We start from the raw sequence: 13,010 nt of genomic DNA, 5'->3' as shown, positions 1-13,010 counted from the left end.
TTTAGAAGAGACACAGTGGAATTGTATTATTGTATTGTCAGTTTGGTTTTATATTACGTGAAAATTTTAAGTTGAAGGAGCTAATCTTTTTCCCCAAATGATCCTTTCTCCTTTCTCCTTTCCTGAGAGATGAGTATTGTAAGAGTATAATCCTAAAGGTCTCCAGTGAATTTTGCAGATATTCAGAGATAGTCATCAGGCTTCTCCAATGGAAAACACATAACAGCTCACCCAAATCCTCCCTCATCTAACATATCCAGGTGCACGCTTGCCACTGGGGGTCTCGATGACAATCAAAAATACAAACCTTCCCTGTTGAAGTGTCCAAGTGTGATTGTGTATATTGCACCAAACCTTGTGTAAAGACATGGATAGGACAGATTATCTACAAAGACTTCTATTACACCTGCTCCATGTTTTGTCATGAAAGGAAGAAAAATCAAACTTTTTTCAACAATTACTTCTGGTGTATTTTGGTACTGAGTACCTGGATTTCTGAAATCTTATAAATGAGGGTGAGGCATGTGGCTGCATTACAAAGCATTGCCATTACATGTATAGAATCTCTGATTTTAGAACATGGGAGTTTATACACACTCCTTCAGGCCATACACCCAATTATCTATACCCAGTGAACCTAGGTATGGATGGGCCAGGGCCAAGATATTTCTTCCCCCTTCTTATATTGCCAGTGTTTAAGCAGCTTAAACTATAAATTATCAGTTTGTTTCCTGTATTTTGCTGACTCATCCATCCTATGTCCTGAGACATTAGCTCAATTATTAGATTGCTGAGACAGTCACAGGATTAATTTGGATGTGATTGCTCATTGCCAGTCACATGATCTCATTACCAATCATGTGATCTTCAAGCTTCTACCATGAAGACAGATAATGTTTCCTTTTCTTATTCCATATTATAATTTCTGTGCCTTTTAAGGGTCTTGCATTTAGTTTTACTAATCTCTTCCCTTTTACATACCCATAGAACCTTTAATGATCTGTTTAAAATCTCTTTTCTATTTCATTGTATACCTTTATCAATTTCTTGATTATGCTTTGAACTCTAAAATATTCTTAAATCTTTAGATTTGCTAATTTTGTTAATGTTATCAGCCTCTTTCTTTAATACTATCTTTCACTTCTGTTAGCCACAGTTGGATGACTTTTCCCATGGCTTTTTGACTACTATATAGAGCTATTAGATTTATATTTTAACTTTTTGTTTCAGCTGATGAAAATTCGGAGAAAGCAGTTGGAAATTGTGCCTCATATGTCATTAAAGTGGTAAGTAGTAGTTGGAACGTTTTAAGTTGATTTGTGAATTAAGTTGAAAGGCATTGATGTGCTAACTTGTCATTTCTTCTTGACACCTTGGAATGCTCCATTCAGTTGTACTGTGTCTTACCACCTGACCTTTGTCGAAGGATGTGGGCAGAAAATCATGTTTGACCACATTGATGAGGCGGTAATCGACACAACATCATTGATGCCCTGAAGCAAAAGTAAATGGCGGATCCTGTCAGATGGCTTCCCCAATCAGTCTGTGAAAATCATTTGGCAGTGCGTTTCATAGCCAGAGTCTTCAAACAAACTCCCATAATGTAGCCATGCTGATGCTGAGGAGGACCCTGTTCATTAAATCATTCATGCACACCCAGATTTCTGAGTGCCACTGCTGTTCTCAAGGCAGCTGTGGTGGGAAAGAGATCGTTGCTCATCTTGTTCTGGAATTTTCATTTGCAGGTAATGTCTGGAAAGAGCTGTAGTAGTATTGATCAATGTTCATCGTGAGCAAATCCGTTACACTGTACTTGGGATTGTCCCCAGAGACACGTTAAAGACAAACGTCAACTACTGCTTGGAGTACCATCAACTCTGCTAAGGATGCATTTTGGTCTGCTTGAAATTTGCTGGTTTTCCAGCATAATAAGCTGTCCACAATAGTGTTGCAGACTGGAGCATTCCAAAATCCCAGGACCATGTGCTGAGGGGTGCACTAAAGCCTGGGGCAGCAGCCACATAGGATCTGGGGCCAGTGTATAGTTTAGGGCCCTCTTGCCATAGTACAGTGAGGGGTGGAACCAGAGTTTGAACTTCCTCTAGCTTATTAGAAAATGTGTTCTGTAAATGTCGATGTAATTTATGTGCTTTGTACTGTATTTAACTTAATTAATCTGTATTGCTCTATGTGAAGTGTCACACTTGAATTAATGTACCTTCTCAAATTTTATGAATAAAGTATATGTCTTAAAAAATTATCCTTTTTTTGCTTGCTTGTTAACCGTAACAATCCAGATTTCTGCAGGCCTGCAGACTATGTGAAAATGGCCATTAATTAAGGCTTTAAGACCTGGTCTGAAAACGAACAAATTTGAGATGTAATTTTTATGAATGCGCAAATTTACTCTGTGGCTTTAGCAGGCAGTAATATGGAGAAAATAAGCAAGGCCAAATTCTTTGCACAAGTATGTCTTTCATTTGTTTATCCATTTATTTGATTTGTGTAGTTCACAGGATAGATATAGCAGTTGTGTGATAAGGTGCAACAGACACTTTCAAAAAAAAGCTTGAAAGAAAAACAGTAGTGAGATTTCAATAATCGACTATGATGTGGAAAATCCCATATGAAGAATCAGAAGTCCCCTCATTACTGTATACAGTTGATGGCTCTGCCATAGTGCACTTGCTAAGACATTACCAGCATTAAGCTAGTTGAGCTGTGGGGTACAATGAGTAAATCTAGTGAGCAAATCTAGTTTACATTTCAACACTTGGCTGAGCTGTCGAATATTATGGAAAATGGTTTCCCTTTACTATATTTTGTTTGGTTTTACAGTGAAACCTGCAAATTAAAGACATTTGAGGGAGTCATTTCAAGTGTTATTTCCCCTCTGGAGTCATTATTTACTAAGTTATTTATTTATAATTATTTCCCTTGAATTATCACCTTGCCACGGTGGAGAGGCTTGAATGTTCCGTTGATCCCGAGAGTGATGCCGTCTGGCGGGATCACCCATGATGATATAGTGGAAGGGAAGGAACCCTCAGTGGTGGATCAGATGGGAGATGCTCGTAAAATTCTCCTTCCTGTTTTCAAATCCTGTCTGGCATTGCTCCTCATCTCTAGTTTCCTTCAGCCATGCCCACCTTCTGAGATAGCTGCATTCTAATTCTACCCTCTTGAGTATCCCTGATTTTAATCACTGTCTGATTTTAGATGCTAAGGCCCTAAGCTCAGCAATACCTTCCTGAGAACTTTCTTACTTTTCCTTGCCCACCTCTGATGAAACTTTTAGTCACCTGACCTAGTTAAGTTTTATTTGGTATTACTCCTGTGAAGTGACTTGGAATGTTTTATTATGTTAATACCATAAATAATAGTTATATGGCTGGTTTTCTTGCAGAATGTACTTTAATGTATCAGGCAAAATGCAATGATTTCAATAGTACATAATTGAAGGGACCAATCTGCTTTTTTTGCTTCTATTTCAAGGAACCCAGTACCAATGGACCATTGTTTTCAGAACTCAAGTTCTATATGAGAGCAGCAAAACCAGAGCTGAGTAAGTTGAATCTATTTTATGTGAAAAGTCCAATGTAATTTGATGTATAGGTAACTGACTTTCCTACGTACAAATTTGAAATTCTACAGTTCATATATTTGTAATTACTAAATATTTATTACACCTACATTCCCACTGTACATTGTGCTTGTGATTAGTTGGGCTGTTGCATCATTCCTGTACCCATTGATTCATCCCAAGTTTGTGAAAGTTCAGTTTAAATGTTCATGTCCATTAAATAAATATTTGAAACTTACAGTATTTAGTTCTTTGAGGCAGCACAGAAAATTTATTTTGGTCAGATTCTTAATTCTGCAGCTAAGTGTTTTTGGTTATGTGGTGTATGTGACTAGTTTTAATATGTTTTCTAGTTTGTGAATGCTGGCCTTTCACATGTTTTGTTTCTTGGTAACCTGGGCAAGAGTGGGATTTTGTGTGAAGTGTTGTTGTTGCTCACGTTTATTCCAGCAAAATAATATTTTGGTGGCTGTCTTACTTCAAATAAATGTTTCCAAAGCATTGCTCCCTGGGTCGTGTTTAAAGTTATTGAAAATATGATTCATGTTGCTTCATGGATTATAAAATTTGAATGATGTGTGTGATGCAAATTATTTTTCCCTAATGTTTTGTGTTTATAATATCCTTTCTGCAGTTCAGAGCTGGATAGCGTCCCGCAAGTTGAATTATCTTGGTGTGCCTAAGTATTGGGGGTCAGGATTATATGATAAAGGGGGAAAGAGGTAAGTGCAGCAATTCTGTTTGAAGTTTTGGTAAGCTTTAATGTAGTGTAAATTCAAGGAGTCGTATTTGACCCCAGTGAATGCATTAACACCCAGTGATTACGCAATGAAATCATTTTCTTTAGTTGTGTGGCTGTTGGTTTTGCTGGACCATTGAGTTGGATGTACATAAGTAGCTGTGACAAAAGTAAAGCATTTCTGTCCGTGATGCATAAGCTATTAATCAAATCTTCTTGCCGGTCGTAAAATTAGGTTAGTTTACTTGAAAGGCCCAATCTTGCTGATGTAAGTACTTTTTGGTTGAAACGAACTAATAATCACAGACCTACTCCTGCCCCATCTAAATTACTTTATATTACCAATGCAGCTTGTATTTTGGCATCCTTTCTTTAAGTTTGCAACATATGTTGTACTTAAGTGCGAAGAAGAACTCCCTCTCTTCAACATTGAATGTAGAACGTTACAGTGCAGCACAGGCCTTTCGGCCCTTGATGTTGCGCCGACCCATGAAACCAATCTAAAGCCCATCTAACCTACACTATTCCAATGTCATCCGTATGTTTTCCAATGACCATTTAAATGCCCTTAATGTTGGCGAGTCCACTACTGTTGCAGGCAGGGAATTCTATGCCCTTGCTACTCTCTGAGTAAAGAACCTACCTCTGACATCTGTCCTATACCTATCACCCCTCAATTTAAAGCTATGTCCCCTAATGCTAGCCATTTCCGTCTGAGGAAAAGGGCTCTCACTGTCCACCCCATCTAATCCTCTGATCATCTTATATGCCTCTAAGTCACCTCTTAACCTTCTGTCTAACGAAAACAGCCTCAAGTCCCTCAGCCTTTCTTCATAAGACCTTCCCACCATACCAGGCAACATCCTGGTAAATCTCCTCTGCACCCTTTCCAATGCTTCCACGTCCTTCCAATAATGTGACAACCAGAACAGCACGCAATACTCCAAGTGCAGCTGCACCAGAGTTTTGTACAGCTGCAACATGACCTCATGGTTCTGAAACTCAATCACTCTACCAATGAAAGCTAACACACCGTATGACTTCTTAACAACCCTATCAACCTGGGTGCCAACTTTCAGGGATCTGTGCATATGGACACAGAGATCTCTCTGCTCATCCACACTACCAAGTAACTTACCATTAGCCCAGTACTCTGTCTTCCTGTTAGTCCTTCCAAAGTGAATCACTTCACACTTATCCACATTAAACTCCATTTGCCACCTCTCAGCCCAGCTGTGTAGCTTATCTATGTCCCTCTGTAACCTGCAACATCCTTCCGCATTGTCCACAATTCCACCGACTTTAGTGTCATCTGCAAATTTACTAAAATGTCCTTCTACACCCTCATCCAGGTCATTTATAAAAATGACAAACAGCAGTGGCCCCAAAACAGATCCTTGAGATACACCACTAGTAACTGAACTCCAGGATGAACATTTCCTATCAAGCACCATCCTCTGTCAACAAGGCTAAATTCACCTGACCCACCACCAATCCTGGTAATTGTGAATCCACTAGGTGATCCTTCTGCGGCTCTTGACACCTCCCCAAGGCGAGACAGTCAGCCCACTGCAATGACTACCCTCCACTCACCACTCTGAATGCCTGCCTCTTCCCACCACTCATTATGCTTGACCATTTCCCAGACCTTGGAGAGTGGTGATTTGCCTTCAGTTGATTCAGTCCAGGCTCTAAAAAGCCACCTCTCTATCTTATTTTCCCCCTCTTTAAGGCACTTTTTAAAAACTTTCCTCTTTGACCAAGATTTTGATAATCTGACATTTCTCCTTGTATAACTCTGTATCATACTTGCTTTATAATGTTCCTGGTGAATGCCTTGGGCTGTTTCATTGTTAAGGGTGCTATGTACATATAGGTGGTTGTTGAACATTTGTAAGGATCCCAGTTTGAGAATCACTGATACAGTGGGACTAAATACAATTCAGGCAGGTCTTGTTATTTGAATAAAGGGACATCATTTGCAAACTGTCTGAACTGTTTCTTGGGGATCAGTCAAATTAATTGAGAAATTCTTCTTGCAGCACCATCACACTAAAAAAAAACTGGATTAAATGACTTAAAATTGAGATAATACAGCATCTTGTAGATACTGTTATATATACTTAGCAGCTGTAATTGAATTTGAAGTTATGAAAACATTTAATCTCATTGTTTTATTGTGTGTTCAAAAATTATACCTGGAACTGCCTGCTTACAAGAAATAATTAAGGATAAGGATAGGCCAGCCACTCTAGTAAGTAGGGACATAGGCACAGGTATAGGCCAGTTAATTCCTTGAGCCTGTTCCCACTCAGGTCAATAACAAAGCCCCCCATTTGATCTTCAATTTAAGCATTAACACAGGAAAATACTCCTTATATTCCCTAGGGAGGTTTCATACATAGATACAAATTCTTGTTACCTTTAATTTACCTGTTTACTGGTAAGTAAATATAGCAGTGGGTCTTCTGTTCAAATATTAAGCTTGTTACATTTACTTGGTTATTGGGCAAGTCATGGCACACTCCAGTTCCTAGGAATACAGGGCTCCAGGCACCTGTTGGGAATGCATTTCGCAGATGAGAAGTTCTATTTTAGTACGTTATCAGTAGCAGTAGTTCTTGGGAGAGGGGAAAAGGATTGAAAGGGAGTTGATGGTATTTGACACTGCAGTCAGCCAGTGAGGTACCCGGCTTTGTATCAGGGTAAGCATTTTTTTTAAACACTTGCATTTTAGGTGTTACCTTCCAGCTGGTTATGGGCCACTGGTTAGGCTGCATGTTCAACACAGGCATGCTAAATTGAATGTTGTGTCATTCTATGATTCTTTGTAGACCATCTTTTCCTAAACTTGCTTCACACTGGACAACAAACAGGTGTTATATTTGAAATGTAAATAGAGGACTCAGTATCTGTCCTGATGCAAACCTGCTTTTCCATTATTTCAAATTTGGTAGACAATGTCCTTCCAACAGGGCACATAATAATGAGGCCGCACGCTGTCCATCATATTACAGTTGGACAAATTGACGTGGCGCTATCAAATTCCTAGCAAGAAACCAAAGCCCTTTGTTATACCCTGACTTCTCCTCCCTCTTTTCTATCTAGAACATAGAATATTACAGCGCAGTACAGGCCCTTTGGCCCTCTATGTTGCACCGACCAGTGGAACCAATGTAATGACCCTCTAACCTAAACTATTCCAATGTTACCCGTATGCCTATCCACTGACCATCTGAACGTCCTTAAAGTTGGCGAGTCCACAACTGCTGCAGGCAGGGCATTCCACGCCCTTACTATCCTCTGAGTAAAGAACCTACCTCTGACATCCGTCCTATAATTACCACCCCTCAATTTAAAGCTATGTCCCCTCGTGTTAGCCGTCACCATCCAAGGAAAAAGGCTCTCACTGTCCACCCTATCTAACCCTCTGATCATCTTGTATGCCTCAATTAGGTCACCTCTTAACCCTCTTCTCTCTAATGAAAACAACCTTAAGTCCCTCAGCCTTACCTCATAAGATCTTCCATCCTTTTTGTCTGGCAAATGTGCACATGTACATTATGCCAAGTTATAGTTCAAATTCTTACTAAGTTTTGTGATTATAATTTTAAGAATTTAATGCCAATGTGCAAAAATGTTAATTGATCAGATTAAATTGCTGACGAGAACTGCTTATCACAGATGTGTGCTAGAAACATGCATTTTAAGCTTAAACTGATTTTCTGAATTCAGTTATAGATTTATGGTAATGGATCGATTTGGATCTGATCTTCAGAAAATATTTGAGCAAAATCATAAAATTTTCCCGAAGAAATTTGTGCTGCAGTTGGGTCTTCGATTGGTGAGTTTTAGTATTTATTATCCAGAAGGTGCCATTGTGGCGACAATTATTTTTAATCTATCTTTGTTCAGTCTCAGTGAAAACCTGATATTTTTGTAAAAATGCTTAGGCTGTCCCAAATTGCTGATGCTGTTTTCTTGCTGGGGAATTGTTATTTTCTCAGCCAATTCCAGGTCTCTGCCAGTGTTCATCTTGAATTGATTGTCCAATGTGAACTTGGCCTGGAATGGCTTTTCTTTAAACAGTCTTCCTTTTGGAAATATTCTGGTCCTTGGAATTTTTTGGTATTGGGACTGGGTTCTTCTGGAAGTTAATATTGCAGACTGAGCATTCATCTGGTAACTTGGAAAGGAAGACTCTTAGCAAGATAACAAGTTTTACCTCCCGCCTTGTGCTGAATTAGATGATCTCAGCTTCAACAGCAATATAGTAACTACACTTAGTTGCACTTCTATAATCAGATACTTCAAACATTGAATAATGGTTACTTGGGAATGGTGCAAAGCTTCATACCCTTGCATTTGGAAAGAGATCCCAGCAAAAAAAAAGTACTGAATTTTTAGGTAAGAAAAGAAATGCAAAGTTACATGACATAAGCATTCAAATTGTTCTGTCTTCACGGGCCACTTATTTATGTGCTATGGAGCTTCTTGCCCACGTATAAATAATTGCAGTACAGAACATCAATCACAACTCTAAATTAAAATCTAATTTTCTGTAATTAAATTTGCATAAAAGCATTCCCTGCAAGCTAAGTTGTAGACTATAGTTTAAAATTAATTTTGTCTAATTAAAAACATCTTGCACATTAATATGTGTTATGGCAAAAATAAACTATTTCACTAAAGCTTCATGGGCTAGGTGGCCAGGGTTCAAGCACCGTATGTGGCTCTTGGGCTTTAGTTTGGATACCCTAGGCTTCGGAGAATTGATTTGGATGAGTTGTTCACACTATTAATGATTTTATAACAATCTAAATTATTATAAAGCTGAACAGTGTAATTAGCCTTTCCTTCGTTGTCTTTTTAATCTGATATTGTTTGTGTTTTGCACTAACCAGCCCCTGGGATTTACCAGATAGAATGAGGATGAGACAATGACGGTTGCTGTAGTTGTTTCTTTTGGTATTTCGAGAAAATTCTCTCAATCTAAAGGATTTTAAAATTTCAGTTTGGTATTGCTTAATCATGGTTTCCCTTTAGTTTTTATTTTCTGCCTAGTGCTAAGCTGCGCTATAGCTTTTTGCCATCTCAGTTTTAATGATCCTGCTTTACTTGTCATTCACTAATGTGTACAGTTGGCATGAGAAGGATATCCACACTATTTCTCTATCAGCAATTCTCCTCTGACTCGGTTGTTAAGTACATCATGTAACAGTGCTGGGCCACAAGGCCCACTGCTTTGATTCTTGACCTGTGCTACATTGGTTGATCAAAGCTGGATTGGCAGCAGGGGACTCTACCATCAGTCTCTGGTGTAGGCTTCATCCAGGTCATAGTAAAAATGCCAGTGTATTGGATAAGTATATTGTGTCATGGAAGGGAAATATTTGGTGTGGGACACACAATCTAAAGTAAATTTTCACCATAAAACATAGATTTTTTTGAGTTTAAAACTGGCTATTGAAATAGGAAGTGTACGTGGAAAACATTAAGTAGCTGAACATTTCAAGGCAACATGGGCACATCTTGATGGTAACATGGATTTGTTACATAGATAAGAAGTTTAGCTGCTATGCCCTTTTTGTTGAGGAATATTAATCCTTGTTGAACAGCATGTCAAAGAAGAAGGATATGATTCGATGCTTAGTAGATTTTTTTAAAAGTTGCAGGAGACTAACAAATTATTATAGCTGGCCATCCAGCTGTGTCCAGAGCATGACTAATGTTGCATCTATGTTGAACGTTATGTATATCAGTGAGTCAGCTCATGAGTGAAGTGCAACAGAGAATTGACATTACAAAATCCAGTTGTCTACTGTACAAAGGTGTTTTGATGAGAGAGACACATTTGGAAAACACTATCGAACATAAGCATTTAAACAAAAGTGTTTAGTTAAATTGTCTTGATCGCAAGCACATTGTTTTTCCTGAGCAATGAGCAGAGTACCACAGCTGCGTAGAGGAACTTGGAGCAAGCACGTTTTGCTTCCATGGTATTCGCAGAAGGAAAATAATCTGAGGTGAAAATGGCTTTTAGTAAGCTATTTTTTTTGAGCTGTCTTCCACAAGTGATCACACAAGTGCACGCATGGTAGTTTGTGAAGTGCAGGATGTGCAGAGGAAGATTCAGAGGTTCTAGTTTTCATCTGTTTTAATTTTATTTTCAAAGTGCTAACATGTGGTGAACCTTGCCACTCTTGGATAAGCTGAACCCTTCATCAGTGATGATTAACCATGTTTTGTTCAATTTGAAGACTTCATTTGTGCTTTTTGTGTATTTGATTGATGTGCAGTTTTTGTTACGTATATGAAAATCACAAGCTGTCCAAAACAAACCCTTCCTGTAGAATTAGTAAGCATTTCAGATGTGTGGCTTCTTGTTCATCAGAAAGTTGTTATAACAGTTGGTCTAATTCAAATGTGGTCAAATTTTAGACTTAATTTAACTGTTCCGCCATTAATATTTTATGAAGAAAAATAAGAGTTCCACGTGTTAGATATACAATTTGAATATGTATATAGATGGATGTTCTTTTGCATGAATGAAACTTTGTATTAACATAATTGTTACAAAATGCTATGAGGATCCTAATGACTCCTAACCAAAGCTGTTTAACTTGCAATTGTTTCCTTTTGATAGATTGACATTCTAGAATACATCCATGACCATGAGTATGTGCACGGGGACATCAAAGCTTCCAATCTCCTGCTCAGTTACAAGAATCCTAATGAGGTTCTTTGTGTTTTGCTTATTATTTAGTACAATCATAAATTGCTTGTGGTACCTACATGGGAAAGAACAAAATTTTATTCAATGTTTTCTCCCTCTTCTCGTTTTAATACAAAGGTACCAAAAATGTTAAGGCTAATGTTTTCTAACCAGCAATCAAACAATTTCATGTTTAGAAGTGAAGGCTGCTTTATTAGTGAATGAATCCATCTTTTAAAGAGTTTGCCTCTTGATCCTAATTGAGTTCAGCTAGAGTAGGTTTCCTTAGTTTAGTGCCATCTGCAATAGAGCTCTCTTGATGCCAAGGGCAATTACTGTCCCTGTGTTTACATTACAACAGTCACTCGTGTCCTCAGTTTGGCCCAAAGTGCTTCAGAGCCAGTGAAGTGCTTTTAAAAGTGTAAAGGAATTAAATAAATGCAAGCTCCTTCTTTCTTTAGCTCAAATTACAATTTGTCGTTCTGTCATTCAATAGAGTGCTGGTTAAATCTTGCTTCTAGAGGAATTACTGGCATGGCATCAATGGAGTCTTTAATTTGGGTGATTCTTGGGTAATTGTGATCTTCTTTGGAACTTTCTTTTAGCAGGGGAGGTTTGAGGTACTCCCTGTAACCAATTTGCCATGTAATATTTCTGCATAAATCTTTGCGTTTGAAGGGCAATATGAATCCTTTCCAGAAGCAGAAGGTCACTAGAAAGAAATTGAATATATGAGCAGGAGAGTGCACCTGCTGCATTGAAGTTCCCTGATCATGGGGACGTAAAGCTTCTGATCTAATACCGGCTATTAATTTGCCATGAAAATGATTTGATTCAATGCGTCATTAAGATAGCATGGACTTTTTGTGAAAGGAAACAGTAGACATTCCAATGTTTCAATATTATGCTGTCAATTTGTAAATGTACCATGAAGATAATTTTCTCTGTAGTATGAGTAGCTCACTGTGTGGCACAATGGTCAGCACTGCTGCCTTACAGTGCCAGGGACCTGGGTTCAATTCTGGCTTCTGGTCACTGTGGAGTTTGCCCACTCTCCCTGTATCTGCGTGGGTTTCCTCCAGGTGCTCCAGTTTCTTCTCTCAGCCCAAAGATGTGTGGGTAGGTTGATTGCCCATGCTAAATTAACGGTAGTGTCAGGGGTATTAGCAGGGTAAATGTGAAGGGTTACAAGAATAGGCTCTGATGGGATTTGGTGCTGACTCCATGGGCCGAATGGCCTCCTTCTGCACTGTAGGGATTCTGTGTTTTGTTTCAAGAAGTTTAGGGTTATGAAAGAGAACTACTCTTTCAAAAGAAGCTGAGGAACTGCCAGATCTTTAGCAGTTTGAAAATAATCAGAAAAGCATTTGTGTTTCCTTTCTCATTCACTTCCTCACATGACTCTAAAGCCCACAAATATGGTCAGATTTAGAAAAGTTCACTGGCCCTGTATTTAGGATTTAAATGTCTTCATTGTGTTAGTGCTGAGGGAATGAAAACAACTCGGTGTAGGAAAAAGCCAAAGTGGATGTTTTATCCAGTAGTGACGGTCAATTGCTTTGTTCTACATCACTGAATTAATCTATCTTTGTAGATCCTAATCTAATTTAGACTTCTTGGGAATTACACTTATTGGTTCAGTGAACTTTTATGTTTTGTAGATTTGTTAGTACAGGTTAGTTTTATCCACTGAGCTACTTCCTTAAAATTCATCTGAATTCTAAATAGAAAATTGTAGCAACTATAAAGCTCTGATTATTGTATTACATTTGGAGCTAACTAGCAAAACAGTCAATCATGAGTCACACAATCTTTAATTGGAACGATGTAATCTTCATCGAGCTGTTGCATTTATGAAGCCATGATTATGAAGGTTTATCTGATAAGCCTTTATGTCTTTGGTCATTCACAAATTCATCAATTGAAATTGTATTGATTTGTGTTCTAGCTAGATTATTATATGGTCAAACATT

General features: G+C 38.3%; 1 protein-coding gene across 2 annotated transcripts in view; it reads left to right on the top strand.

Moving 5' to 3' along the window:
* vrk1 (VRK serine/threonine kinase 1) overlaps window positions 1-13,010 on the top strand; it is a 53,423-nt gene that overhangs the window by 12,604 nt on the left and 27,809 nt on the right. For both annotated transcript variants that reach the window (XM_080202335.1, XM_080202336.1), the window contains exons 4-8: window positions 1,231-1,286; window positions 3,496-3,565; window positions 4,218-4,305; window positions 8,058-8,166; window positions 10,969-11,061. In XM_080202335.1, the coding sequence (XP_080058461.1) occupies window positions 1,231-1,286; window positions 3,496-3,565; window positions 4,218-4,305; window positions 8,058-8,166; window positions 10,969-11,061 (416 nt within the window). The remainder of the gene's footprint in view (window positions 1-1,230; window positions 1,287-3,495; window positions 3,566-4,217; window positions 4,306-8,057; window positions 8,167-10,968; window positions 11,062-13,010) is intronic.

This window comes from Carcharhinus amblyrhynchos, chromosome 14, assembly GCF_965287045.1.
Source record: "Carcharhinus amblyrhynchos chromosome 14, sCarAmb.v2.hapA, whole genome shotgun sequence".
NCBI classification, from domain to species: domain Eukaryota; kingdom Metazoa; phylum Chordata; class Chondrichthyes; order Carcharhiniformes; family Carcharhinidae; genus Carcharhinus; species Carcharhinus amblyrhynchos.
Note: the sequence above shows the minus strand (reverse complement) of the source record. Positions and strands in the feature narration are given on the sequence as shown.